Source organism: Nuphar pumila, chromosome 1 (genome assembly GCF_984573655.1).
Source record: "Nuphar pumila chromosome 1, dmNupPumi1.hap1.1, whole genome shotgun sequence".
NCBI lineage: Eukaryota > Viridiplantae > Streptophyta > Magnoliopsida > Nymphaeales > Nymphaeaceae > Nuphar > Nuphar pumila.
Window position 1 is genome coordinate 15,276,878 of NC_143249.1, and position 13,702 is coordinate 15,290,579.

The window sequence follows — 13,702 nt, forward strand, 5'->3', positions numbered from 1 at the left end:
GCTTTTCCACCTCAGTTAAATTATTGTTATTCATATATTGTGTCATTATGTAAATGATTAGATTCAATGAGAAGGTTTTTTCTTTTATGTTTTTTTCCTTGGAAGAAAGTGAAGCAAAACATATATTTCATCCTTCCCTTTGTAACTCATTAGATTGGAGGAAAAATTGCCTTTTTATGGACTCCATTGAAAAGAAAAAGGAAAGGATTGGAATTGCAATATGTTTCTGTAATGAAATATGCGGAAAAGAAATATATGTCCTACAATGGAGGTTCACACATAGAAAGCAAAGAACAAGTCCAAAAGAGGACATACACAAAAGCCAACAATGGCTTGAAAGCATAAAATCTTATAAAAGCACAAGAAGGCTTCAAGAAGCCACACATTACAAAGGGGGAGACCCCACTTATTTATAGGCAATAGAGGAGTGAGAGTGAGTTAGAGAAAGGAGAGAGAGAGGCACCATTGGGAGTCCCAACAAGGTGTCGTTGGCCCCCTCAATGAGGGTGCATTTAATGCACAAAAAATATAAAGGGAAATAAGAAATAAGAAAAAAAGGAAAAATAAAAGAAAGAAGGAAAAAGGTAAAAAAGATTACAATGCCCTTATTGGGCGAATTTACAGAAATACCCCTTATCGGGTATGGATGAATATACCTATATATATATTGATTACATGTATTTTAACACCCTCCCTCAAGCTTTACGGGGATACAACCGAAAGCTTGTTGAGAAGAAACATAAAACGAGGAGCAACAAGGACTTTAGTGAAGAAGTCCGCCAATTGGTACTCGGATGTGACGTAAGGCAGTGCTATGGTTCCTTTTAGGTACTCATCTCGAACATAGTGGCAGCCCATCTCTATGTGTTTAGTACGCTCATGGAAGGTGTGATTGCTTGCAATATAAATGACGCTCTTGTTATCACAACACATCTTCGAAGGAGTAAAGATGATTATGCCCATATCACTGAGGAGACTTTTAAGCCACACAAGCTCCTGTTAAAATGTATCATTCGACAATTGTAATATTATATATATTTTATATATATAAAGGATAATACATATTCATATATGGTATATATGCATATGTATTATCCTAATTATATATATAAAATATATATTTATCTATTTATAGGCATAGGGGTAGTTTAGACATTTCACAGTTTTTACGCATATTCCATTTGGAATATGTTTGTAATTTTATTTTTTATTTTCTTTTTTATTTTTCCCTTTTTTGTGGTTTGCGCCACCTAGGGAGGCTCCCCAAAGAGTCGTTGGGGAGCCCCCAACGGTTACAAATGTGACCGTTGGGGGCTCCCAACGACTCCTTTGGGAGCCCCCTTGGTAGCCCCTCTCTTGTGTTATAAATAGGGGTCTCCCCCTTTGTATTCTTAACTCCTTAGAGGAGCTTATGCTCCATTGTGTGGGGTTTATACCCCCTTCTTTCTTCTTCTTCAATAATATTCAACTTATGACTTTATGTCATATTTTTGCCCCTTGTGTGGGTTTATGTGTTAGCACATTATGTGCTTGTGTTGTTCCCTTTAATGGGTTTATTCACACTTCATGTGCATGTGTATGGGTTCTTTATTGAACCTAATGTATTCAAAGCCACTTTCTAACATGGTATCAGAGCAAGGTTGAGATCGAGTTGCTCTTTGGTGCATCGGGAAGCGTGGTATTCAAGAAATTTTTAAAGAAAAATGGTGAAGTATTTATTTCTCTCTCTTTTCTTTCTTAAAGTTATTAGGTATGCATCCTATTTCCTTAAGTATTGTATGAAGAATTTAATATATTTTTTTTATGTGTACTCTTTGTCATTATGTCTTTTTATAAAATTTTGAGTTACTTGATACTCTATTGAATCTTTTTCGTATACATACTTTTTCGTATGTTTTTCTTTGAAAAATTTGAAAATGATAACTTGTTTGGCAAAAAATTAGATATATGATTGCCCAAAACTTAATGGGTCGGTAAAGATTTATGACCATTGGAGCCTTGAATTTATATTTTAAGTCTAACTTTGTTTATAAGAATACCTTTTATATATGATAAGTCTTTAAAGAAAGGTATGTTAAGATTAAAATGTTTGTGAGATGTAGTTTTTCGAAAAATGCTGAATTCCTTAATAAGTTTTGATTCACTTACCCAATGTGTCCTTTTTATATGAGCAACATTTAATTAAGAATTTTTTTTTTTTATATAATTCCGGTTGAATTAAGATTTAAAATAGTCTTATGGAATATGGTGATTTTCTTTGCATCTTTATACTCTTAAAAGATTTTTCAATTTGATTTAAAGAGCTTGTCTTATTATAAAATTTATGGTCTTCACTAATGTTTATTGCGTACTTATTACATTAGGAGTTCATAATAATCTATTAAGTCATGTTTTTTGATAAAACTTAAAAGCTTTTGAATTTTTCCTCAATAAATGTTTAATTTTATAGATTTATGCCATAGTACAATCTTACTTTATCATAAGGTTTTTTTAACAAATCTATTATTCTTTTTTGTTGGAATTTCTCTCACTTTAGTGGAGTTTCCCCCTTCTTTGGGAATTTTGTGTGTTTTGAGCTCTCTTTAAAGAGCCTTTCGGTCCTTATAATCTTCTTGTGAGTATATACTCTTTTATGAAGATTTCATGGTTGTTGTGAGAAGATTGTTTGTGAGTATCTTTTTCCTTGCATAATATCCTTCAACGATTCATTAATACTTGTAACCCTTTGTGGATCTTTTGAGATTGGTTGTGAGCATCATTTTTTAAGTTACAATAGTGGATTTCATAAGATTTTTCAAACTTCACCATCTTTATGAATGCCTATATTGGCCTAAGTTTGTTATTTGCTTATTCAAGATTATTGTCATTTAAAAATCTTGCATTGCATAAAAGTGCATCTATTATAATTTGGTATGCATTTAATTGTACTTTATATCTATCATAGTTGAGGCTTGTTGATTATTCCAAATCGGTTCTTACGCATGATGTTGCTTAATATTTCATAATTGTGTTAGTTGCATAATAAGTTTTTTTTGTATAAATGACTTCTTTTGAAGATTAAGCATAATTCATGTTTATGCAAAATTGTTGTTATAAAGCATATTATTGTGATTGATTATATTGGACCTTTGATTCAATTTTTAATCGGTCCTCTTTTCTTTGAAAAATAATTCCTAAAGTGTTTATTGCCTTTTTGTGGCATTTATATTTGTCCATCACATGTTTCTTTAATGCATCATTGTTTTGGCCTTATTATTGTTTTGTTAGAGATGTTTGTTGAGGTGAGTTATGGGCACCTCGTGTTATATCATTTTAGATTGTCCAAATTGCCATATTATAAATGGTGGTTGAGGTGAGTTATGGGCACCTTGGGACTCTAGAATGATTTGGTATATGATCTCTAATTATGAGTGTGACACTCGTTGTTATGTCTTTTTAGGTTGTCCACTTACCATATTATAGATGGGGGTTGAGGTGAGTTATGGGCACCTTGAGACTCTAGAATGATTTGGTATATGAGTGTGTCACTAGTTTGATGTTGGCCATTGATCTTATGGATGCTCTTATTTATATATAAATCTGATGGATATATGATGTTTGAAACCTTAAAATGTTTTAAGGTATATTGAAATCAATGTTTTAGGGATTATTGCCCAACCTTCCATTGTTTATGAAAATTATGAGTGCATTTGCACATTTGTGATTTTGTGCACAAGTGTTTCATATGTTTTTGGTGTGCGTATGTTCACACATTTATTTTCAAGAATATTGTTCTATCGGTTGTTGTATCTTGTTGAAGATACTTTTACATAGTTTATTCCAAAATATTATTTTTATGGGTATTCTTTTTTGAAGAATATTGTTTTATTGATTCAAGGTTTGATTTATATATATGTTTGTCATTACAAGTTTGATTACCTCAAAAGTCTTCTCCTTTTATGCCCCTTATCTAAGTGTCATCATATGTAGACAAGAATTTTATTACACCTTCGTGTGTTGGTAGCCCTTTGTTGGCTTTTGCTCTCTTGGTCTAGTAGCTGAACACACTTGTCTTGAGTGTTATTTTATGTAGACAAGGCACGTTGATTCACACCATGGTGTGTGATTTTAGTCCATGTTGGCGTTTGTGTCCTTGCTCTAGTTGCTGAGATGTATGCCCATGGTTGACTTATTTCACTCATTTCAAGTGTCATCTTATGTAGACAAGAGATGTATTGTATTTTAGCCCATGGTTGACTTGTTACTCTTGTTCTAGTAGCTGGACATACTTGGTTTTGAGTGTATTTTTACGTAGACAAGAGATGCTTTTGGTCCATGTTGACGTGTATTCTCTTGTTCTTGTCGTAGATGCACTCATTTCAAGTATTATTATATGTAGACAAGAGATTCTTTTGCACACCTTTGTGTGTGTCTTTGGCCTTTAATGACATTATATTTATATTCTTGATATAGTAGCTTATACACTTGATTTATGGGTTTTGGAGGACTAATGAGGTAGTTGTTTGTAATGGATGAACTATTGTTGAAATTTGCAAAATTTCATTCATGACTTGTGTTTTAAGATATTCAAGTGAATCATATTTTTGATATGCATATTTTAAAATCAAGTTGATTTTTTGGCATTTAATCTATATATTAAGTGCTTATGGTATTTTGGCCACTTTTGTATGCAAAATGTGTCCTTTTTGTCAATTGAGTGAGATTTTCCTAAATGAGTAAGATTCTCTACTCAAATAACACTATTCGTTTTGCCTCGTAAATGGATTTAAAACCTTGTGAACTCTTGTGTTTATTTTTTGTCTAAAGTATGCTTGGAGACTTCGTTTCTCTTGTTTGACACTTCATTACATGTTTGAAGCATGTTCATTAATGATTTCTTTACGTATTAATTCATTTCATAATAATATATGCATATGCTCTTTATGACCTTTTAGAATCTCATTCAATAAAATATATGTTGCTTGTGCCTCTTCGTAGGATTATTGTGATGTCTCTTAGTGGACTATTTTGTTATTCCCCCATTATGGGGTTGTGTTTGTCCAATATTGAACCTTATGAATGCATTATGCATTTATGCAATATGTTTCTGCTCACTCTTTAAACATGATATATGATTTTGAAAACTTTGGTTTTCTAAATTTTCTTTTCATGCTAAAGTAATTATCCCATTATGCATAAATTTTGCACCTTGTTAGGAATGTTCCTTTTTGAGTGAAGTGCAAAGATATTTTTTACTTGTTCTTTGTTGTTGCTCCTCAGGATCTTGAAGATAAGAGGAAAAGAAGTACCTTGGATAGATCATGGAAGGTGCTTATCGTTAAAGACATTGGAGGGAGACATTTACAATGACATTCGTCCTGAAGGCTCTTGAAGCCTTGAGATTCTTCCTCTTGCTTTCTTCAATCTTTTCGTTCCCCCACGCAAAGCTTGAGGGGGGGGTGTTAAAATGTATCATTCGACAATTGTAATATTATATATATATTTTATATATATAAAGGATAATACATATTCATATATGGTATATATGCATATGTATTATCCTAATTATATATATATATATAAAATATATATTTATCTATTTATAGGCATAGGGGTAGTTTAGACATTTCACAATTTTTACGCATATTCCATTTGGAATATGTTTGTAATTTTATTTTTAATTTTCTTTTTTATTTTTCCCTTTTTTGTGGTTTGCGCCACCTAGGGAGGCTCCCCAAAGAGTCGTTGGGGAGCCCCCAATGGTCACAAATGTGACCGTTGGGGGCTCCCAACGACTCCTTTGGGAGCCCCCTTGGTGGCCCCTCTCTTGTGTTATAAATAGGGGTCTCCCCCTTTGTATTCTTAACTCCTTAGAGGAGCTTATGCTCCATTGTGTGGGGTTTATACCCCCTTCTTCCTTCTTCTTCAATAATATTCAACTTATGACTTTATGTCATATTTTTACCCCTTGTGTGAGTTTATGTGTTAGCACATTATGTGCTTGTGTTGTTCCCTTTAATGGGTTTATTCGCACTTCATGTGCATGTGTATGAGTTCTTTATTGAACCTAATGTATTCAAAGTCACTTTCTAACAGCTCCATGGTTATAGTGGTCATTGCACAATACTCCGCTTCTGTTGAGGATAATGATACTTTGTGCTTTGAGTAAGAGTAAGACAGAATATATGGAATGTTGGTTTAGTAAGCAACGAAGTAGTGATGAGAGTGTAGTGAAGCTTGGTGAGCAAGAAATACCAGTGGATGATTGTTTCAAATATTTGGGGTCTATCATTCAAAAGTATGGAGGAATTGATGGAGATGTAAAACATAGGATAAAGGTTGGGTGGATGAAATGGAAAAGTGCAACTAGAGTGTTGTGCGATCATAGAATGCCATTGCGGTTGAAGGGAAAGTTTTATAGGACGACTACTAGGCCCACTTTACTATATGGTACGAAATGTTGGGCTGCCAAGAGACATCATATTAAAAAAATGAGTATAGCTGAGATGCGTATGCTTAGATGGATGTGTGGAAATACAATAAAAGATAAGATTCAGAATGAGGAGATACATAAGAAGGTAGGTGTTGCACCCATTGAAAATAAGATGAGAGAGAATCGTTTACGGTGGTTTAGACCAGGGTTACCGGAAGCGCCTAGCTAAAAGGGGAAGCGCGCTTCCCCGAAACGCGCTTCGGAAGCGCGAAACGTCTCGCTTCCGAAGCGTGGGGGGAAGTGTCCCCCTTTTTTGGGAAGCATGTTTCCCTTTAATGGGGGACGTGTTTCCCTTTAATGGGGAACGCACTTCCCTTTAATGGGAAGCGCGCTTCCCATCACGCTTCCCCCACGCTTCCTCCTCGCTTCCCCCTCGCTTCCCCACGCTTCCCCCTCGCTTCTCCTGTTTTTTTTTTTTTTAATTTTTTTGTATTTTTTATTTTTTTCGCTTCCCCCTCGCTTCTGAGATGCTTCCTAGGTCGCTTTCGAGACACTTCCCGAATCGGTCCTAAGTGGTCCCACGCTTCCCCGCTTCCTAAAATTTTGAAAGTGCCTCGCTTCCCGCTCCCGCTTCCCGTATCGCTTCTCGCTCCCGCTTCCTCAACTGACAACCATGGTTTAGACATATTCGGCGAAGGCCTAATGATGCTCCGGTTAGAAGGATGGAGAAATGGGAAAATATATTAGTTAAAAGAGGTCGGGGTAGGCCTAGGAAGACTTGGATGAAGATGATAGAAAAGGATATGAAGGCTTTGAACCTCACCGATGACATGGCATTGGATAGAAATGATTGGAGGAGAAGGATTCATGTGGAAGACCCAAAATGATTTTCTTTGTTGGTTCATATCGCCGACCCCAATCGTTTTGGGATGAAGGCGTAGTTGTTGTTTGTTTGTTTAAGAAATGTGTTCTTAACATCTAATTGATAGATAGGCCAATTTTTAACATATGCAATCGTAATAAGAGTCCTAACACTAGTCATTCTAGCTACGGGAGCGAATGTTTCTTCATAGTCTATACCGTATTCTTGAGCATATCCTTTGGCTACCATCCTAACTTTATAACGTTCTAATGATCCATCACTTTTAGTTTTAATTTTGAAGACCCATCTACATCCAATAGATTTCTTTCCAGTGGGTAATGAGGTTATTTCTCAAGTTTTAGCCTTTTCAAGGGCACTAAGTTCCAGTTTCATGGCTTCAACCCACTGAGGAATGTTTTTGGCTTCATTATAATGTGACGGTTCATGATAAGAGTGTAATGCAATTATACATGCCCTATACTTAGGTGTTAGAGACTCATAGGAAACAAACATATTAGGAGGATTGGAGATTCGACCGGATCTCCTTAAAGAGGTTTTTTCTATGTTGGAACCTTGAGAATATTTTTCTAGAGCACTTATGGGAACTTGTTGACCATGCCTAACATAGGTTTGAATTGATCTATTTTCAAAATCATTACTTTCATTTTCAATATTATTAAGAGGAATATCCTCTAAATCATTAGAAACTTTCTCTTTGTGAGGAGTCACATCTTCTTGAGAGAGAAGATCAAATAAGAACGCATATTCGCTTTCATCACTATCTTTATTTTTCTCAAAGCCGTTTTCATTTTCTAAAAATGTAACATCTTTAGATATATATAGTTTGTTGCTTTTAAGGTTGAAGCATCTAAAACCTTTTTTATTTTCTCTGTATCTTAAGAACACACATTCAATAGCTTTAGGAGATAACTTATCTCTTTTATGTGTAAGGACAAAACATTTACAACCAAAAATTCTTAATCTATTAAAATCGGGTGTTCTTTTAAATAGTTTTTCATATGAAGATATATTTTGTAGGGATGAGGATATCATTCTATTTATCAAATAGGTTGAAGTTAAGGCGGCTTTGGCCCAATAACACTTTGAAATTTCTTTGGAAATGAGAAGTCCTATTGGTTTCCAAAATGTGTTTATGCTTTCTTTCGGTTGAACCGTTTTGTTGAGGAGTCTTAGGACATGACCTTTAATGACAAATGTCATTTGTTTCCAAGTATTCTTGAAATTCATTTGATAGATATTCTCCACCTGAATAAGATCGAAGAGTGGAGATATTACTTGAAAATTGATTTTTGACAATCATATGAAATTTTTTGAAGAAATTAAAGACTTCAGAGTTTAGATTGAGAAAATAAATCCACACATATCGAGTGTAGTCATCAATGCAAGTAACATAATAGGAGTATCCTCCTTTTGATATGACCGGAGAAGGACCCCAAACATCCGAATGGACTAATTCAAAAGGTCTTTTGGACACAAATGTTCTATTTGGAAAATGAGTGGATTTCATTTTTCCAAAAATACAATTCTTGCAAACAAAATGTTTCTCATTACAAAATTTCTTTCCAAAGGGAAAGGAGTACATTTTTTAGAAACTTGGATGTCCAAGTCTTTGATGCCAAGTTTCAATATTTTTATCTTGGACATGATTACAAAATAAGTTAGTGAGAAGTTTCAAGTTGTTCATGTAGTAGAGATCTCCCTTCTTATGGCCTTGCCCAATCCGCTTGTTGGTGCCAGCGTGAGTGTGTGCAAGTACGCAAACCACAAAAAGCAAAAACAACTCACGCAAGAAAGATAAAAGGCTTGTTGGATGGGCTTTGTCTAGCCGAAGCTAGGGATACAAGTTCAATATACAGGCGTGTAGGCCTGGTTTACAAGCTCGCAAGAACCACTCTTAGCATATGTAGGTGCTCGCTCAAAGGAATGATTGAGTGCTTACCAAATGCCAGCGTTAGCAAAGAGAGGTTGCAGCGAGGAGGCTGTTGTTTGCTGCAGTAGGTTGCAGGTTGTGCAGGCGCACAGGATGCAGACTGCGCAGGGTGCACGGGATGCAGCAATGGGGCAGCGCACAGGGCAGCACACAAGGCGCACGAGCGCAACGCCACAACGTAGTGCGCAGGGGTAGGGCACACAGGGTGGAACGTGGCAGTGCAACACGCAGGGTGCAGCAAGGGCGCAACATGGCGACACAGTGCGTAGGGCAATAGCGCAGCGTGCAGGCCATAGCTTGCGCAGGTCACAACGCGAAAACACAATGCACAGGATGTGTGCTGTAGACGCGTGCACGACTGTGCAACGCAACACACAACGGGCGACAGTCGTGCGGGCGATGTTGTGTGTGCGATAGGTTGCAAGGGCAACGTTGTGCACTATGCAAGTGCGCGGAAAGTGCGGTAGAGTTTGTCAAGCACATGCACAAGGGGGGAAACAACACTGGAGGGTTTGAAGCCTCCAAAGGCTATGGAGTCGCGTGTGACCCGCATTTTTTCAATCTGTTAGGAGTCTTCCAGGCAACGTGCCATTAACCGACGATAGCGTAGGCACCCGTGGGAGTCCGTACTCTAAAGTAGCAAGTCGGCATGGCCAACTCAAAAGCGATGAGTTACTTGTGATGAGAGTTTCGTGAAAACAACTCACTGTAAACTTCCTTTGGTGAAGGGGGAACGAGAAAGCCCCTAGACTGTCGGCTGGTTCCTTAGCTCGCTGGGTGTATGCCTACTCCACCAACGTCGTTGATTACATGCCACTGATGGCCCAAGCAGACCCAAATGCTTCGCAACACTTGCGTGAGTTGAAATGACACAATGAAAAAGATCTCACGGTCTTGTGCTGAAAAACTTCTCTTCAGCGGAGGGAAAAAGAAAAATGTCTCACAAGACAGAAGCCAAAAAGGCAATTTTCATATAATTTTCAAAAGCATATGCAAAACACTACAATACTGGCTTAAATAAGCCTTCTTGGAATTTAAATGCTCAAAAGCGAAAAAAGGCACCAAGGGTGAAAGCACGCCCAAATGATGCGGCAATCGTCGCCACATGCTGGAGGGCTGCATGATGCAAGCAACAGAGGCACACACAGTCGTGCAATGCCTTTGCCGCACCATGTGTGGTGCAAAGCGACACATGAAAAGCGTGCTACGTTCGAAATTCAAACATTCGAAGCTATCATGCATAAATCACACGTGCAACAACATAATTGTTGTCGTGCTCGGCTAGCACGCATCGCGATGCGTTTGAAATTCAAATGTGCTATGTTGTCGCGCGAGGCTTGTGCACGACCAGTGCGTGCAACGGAGTAACCGTTGTTGTGCGCAGCCAATGCACATGGCACTCATTGCTATGTGTTGCATGCGAGTGCGCTATAGTGCAATTGTTGTTGCGTTGCGCACAGTGCGCACGCAGTGTGCGCGATGGTGGCCACGTGGAATGGTGCGCTGATGGTGCGGGACCAGTTGGTCTTCTATGGCTGCTCCACGTATGTGGGGCATTCTGGAGGATGAGTTTTGACTGTTAAACGCGGTTAAGTACCGCGGTGGTGGCACGCACTGGGGTTGACAGTGATCCCGATGTGGCGAATCCGACGCAACAAGGAGGGACTGCTTTGATTCGAAGGAGGGTGTGACGACGTTCAATGAAGTCTGCGGTGGTCCGAATGTAGCGCAGACACATCAATCCAACATGCTTCCACTATCCTTTGTCCTCAAAGGGAAAGTCTGGATGTTTGTCTTGAATCTTTTCGTCTTCCATTAATGAAATAAAAGTTTCTCCATCAATATCCCATTCGATTTTGAGCTGATTGACCAATCGTTCACCTTTCCTTCTCACCATTCGACAGATGATTCAGATTAGTTGTGCTCTTTTTTTCAGCAAAACAATTTCTTGGGTCAGATTCCCAATATGCAACTTTAGCTACGACAGAGAATACAAGATGTATCTTTGACCCTTTAGGCAACCTCAATTTATAGGTTGCTCTCTCGATCTTGGCTTTGATTTGGAAAGGTTCATAATAATGCGACACCAACTTAGAATGTTTTTGGGAATGCATGCTACATTGTTTATGAGCCCAAGTCTTTTTAAGCCAAACCCAATCATTTACCTCAAAGACTCAGTTCATTCTTTCCTTATCGAACTGATTCTTCATCCTCACTTAAGCACGAGCCATATTGCTCTTGAGGATCTGCAAAATTTCATCATGTGACTTCAAGGCACAATCAATCTAAAAAATAGGACTACTATCATGTTCATATGTGATCAATTCAGGAGGAGAATAACCGGATACAACCTCGAAGGGAGTCATCTCAATGGGAGAGTGATGACTCGTATTATAAGCATACTCCGCTTGAGACAAGCACAAGGTCCTGATGTTGGGTTTGGTGCTCGCAAAACATCTCAAATAGATTTCAACTAAGGGTGGCAATTTTTGACACGACCCGCCAACTTGCTTCTTAGGCGGGTTCGGGTTCAGCTTAAACGGGTTCGTGTCGTAAACGAGTCGACCCGCCTAACCCGTTTATTAAACTGGTCAGGTTCGTGTTAGGGGTATGCCAACCTGCCAACTCGTCTGACCCATTTAATAAACGAGTTAGGTGGGCAGGTCAACCCGTTTACCCGAACCCGACTCGCCAACCTTTTTACCCATTTACCTTTGGGTCCTTTTTTCTTTTGAATACTTGATTAGGGATTTAGGGTTTCTCTTGGAGAACGGAGGCTAATCCGGTGACGATCTTGCCTTCCTTGTGGGCACTCTTCGGCTTGATCGCCGACGACTTCCACTCCGTCACCACCACCCTCATCTGACCACCACCACCAGTGGTGTCCTTTCCCTGGCCGAGATTGTCGCTAAAGCGCAACTCAAACTCGTCAGAACATCTGGTGGTAGAGAGGCCAGAGGGTTTCACGATGATGGTGGTGGCGACCTTGTCCTCTTCGCCCTGGCTCGGCTTCGTCCGTTCGTAGGTGGAGAGCCATTTGGTGCGCATGTACTCGGGCTTCCGCCAGGGTGGGAAGTGGAGTCCCTTCCTCTTTAGCGACTGCTTTGCGGTCTTGGAGACGATGGTGACGATCTGGTGGAGCCGGTCGGCTTTCCAGACGAAGATGGATGGCAGGGACTAGAGCACTGCCCGGTAGTGGCTCGTCGACCCGTTTACCTATTTACCAGAACCCGTCCTGACCCACCAACTTGAGAGCAACATCGTGATTGACCAAGGAGGATGAGCCAAATTTCTTTATTATAGCATGTTGGAGCTGGTCCCAAGAAGGTTGACCATGCATAAGTTCCTTTCAATGGAACCAATGTATGGCACTTTCTTCAATTTTAGAAACGGCCTCATCAACACAGACATTCCATAGAGTGTTGGCGCACAAAAAGTAATGATTGGCTTTGTAGAGCCAATCTCTAGCATTCCATCCATCAAAGGTAGGCAAGTCTACCTTGATTTTGCGCCTATAGATGTTGTGCCTATCCTACCATGTGCGTTCTCATGGTGATTGACTCCTCACCGATTCATTATCATATTCATGCATAGGAGATCACATATAGGGGACTTGCCTATAATGGGGCGACTCTCTCTCATGACTTTGTCGTCCATTTAGGCTCGTGGCAAGGTTGGCCATCAAATCCTCAAGTCGATCGATGCTGTTATTCCTTTCTTGGTTCGAGCGAACCAAGTGACCTATCATGTCAACTTGAGAGGCACCGAACGGGGCTATGAGAACTCGTTCACTCTCATGAGGAACCGCTAGACCATCCATTGCTCTGATACCAACTAGTGCAGCCATATTCCTAGGATCCGATGGTCTATGATTGAGTTTTGAGGAATTTTTGTTTTGTCGGGTAGCAGAATGATATTCAAGCTTAAGGCCGATCAAGTCTCGCAACTCGCGGCGTTGGGCTCGAGTAGTCAGTGCCAACGTGAGTGTGTGCAAGTGCGCAAATGACAAAAAGCAAAAATAACTCACGTAAGAAAGATAAAATGCTTGTTGGATGAGTTTCGTCTAGCCAGAGATAGGGATACAAGTTCAATACACAAGTGCGCAGGCTCGATTTACAACCTCACAAGAGCCACCCTTAGCACACACAAGTGTTCGCTCAAAGGAATGAAGAAGTGCTTACCAAATGCCAACGTTGGTGAAGGGAGGTTGCAGTGATGAGGCTGTTGTTTGCTGCAATAGGTTGCAGGTCGTGCAGGGCTTGCAGGAAGCAGGCTATGTAGGGCGCAGGGCACATAGGATGCAGAGTGCGCAGGGTGCAGGGTGTGCGGGATGTAGATTGCGCAGGGCGCACGGGGGCAGTGCAGAAGACGCGACGCAGAGGGCGCAACATGCAGGACACATCATGGCAGCGTAGTGCAGAGGGGGTAGCGCACGTAGGGCGTAACACGCAGGGCACAACAAGGGAACACAGTGCGT

The 13,702-nt window shown here is 39.5% G+C and overlaps 1 protein-coding gene across 1 annotated transcript; it reads right to left on the reverse strand.

The window, feature by feature from the left end:
- Nucleotides 1-11,976: 11,976 nt before the first annotated feature.
- LOC149848095 (uncharacterized) lies at nt 11,977-13,072 on the reverse strand. Its single transcript, XM_090003241.1, has 2 exons — nt 12,967-13,072; nt 11,977-12,374 (listed from the first exon to the last, which is right to left on the reverse strand). Exons 1-2 carry the CDS (start codon nt 13,070-13,072, stop codon nt 11,977-11,979), a joined length of 504 nt encoding a protein of 167 aa, XP_089859367.1.
- Between the last annotated feature and the right edge of the window lie 630 nt (nt 13,073-13,702).

Coding starts and splice junctions, on each gene's coding strand:
- LOC149848095 (XM_090003241.1), bottom strand. CDS start 13,072: ATGGCTGCACTAGTTGGTATCAGAGCAATGGATGGTCTAGCGGTTCCT. Junction 12,375..12,966: donor CTCTCAAGTTGACATGATAG/GTCACTTGGTTC, acceptor TCGTCTGGAAAG/CCGACCGGCTCCACCAGATC.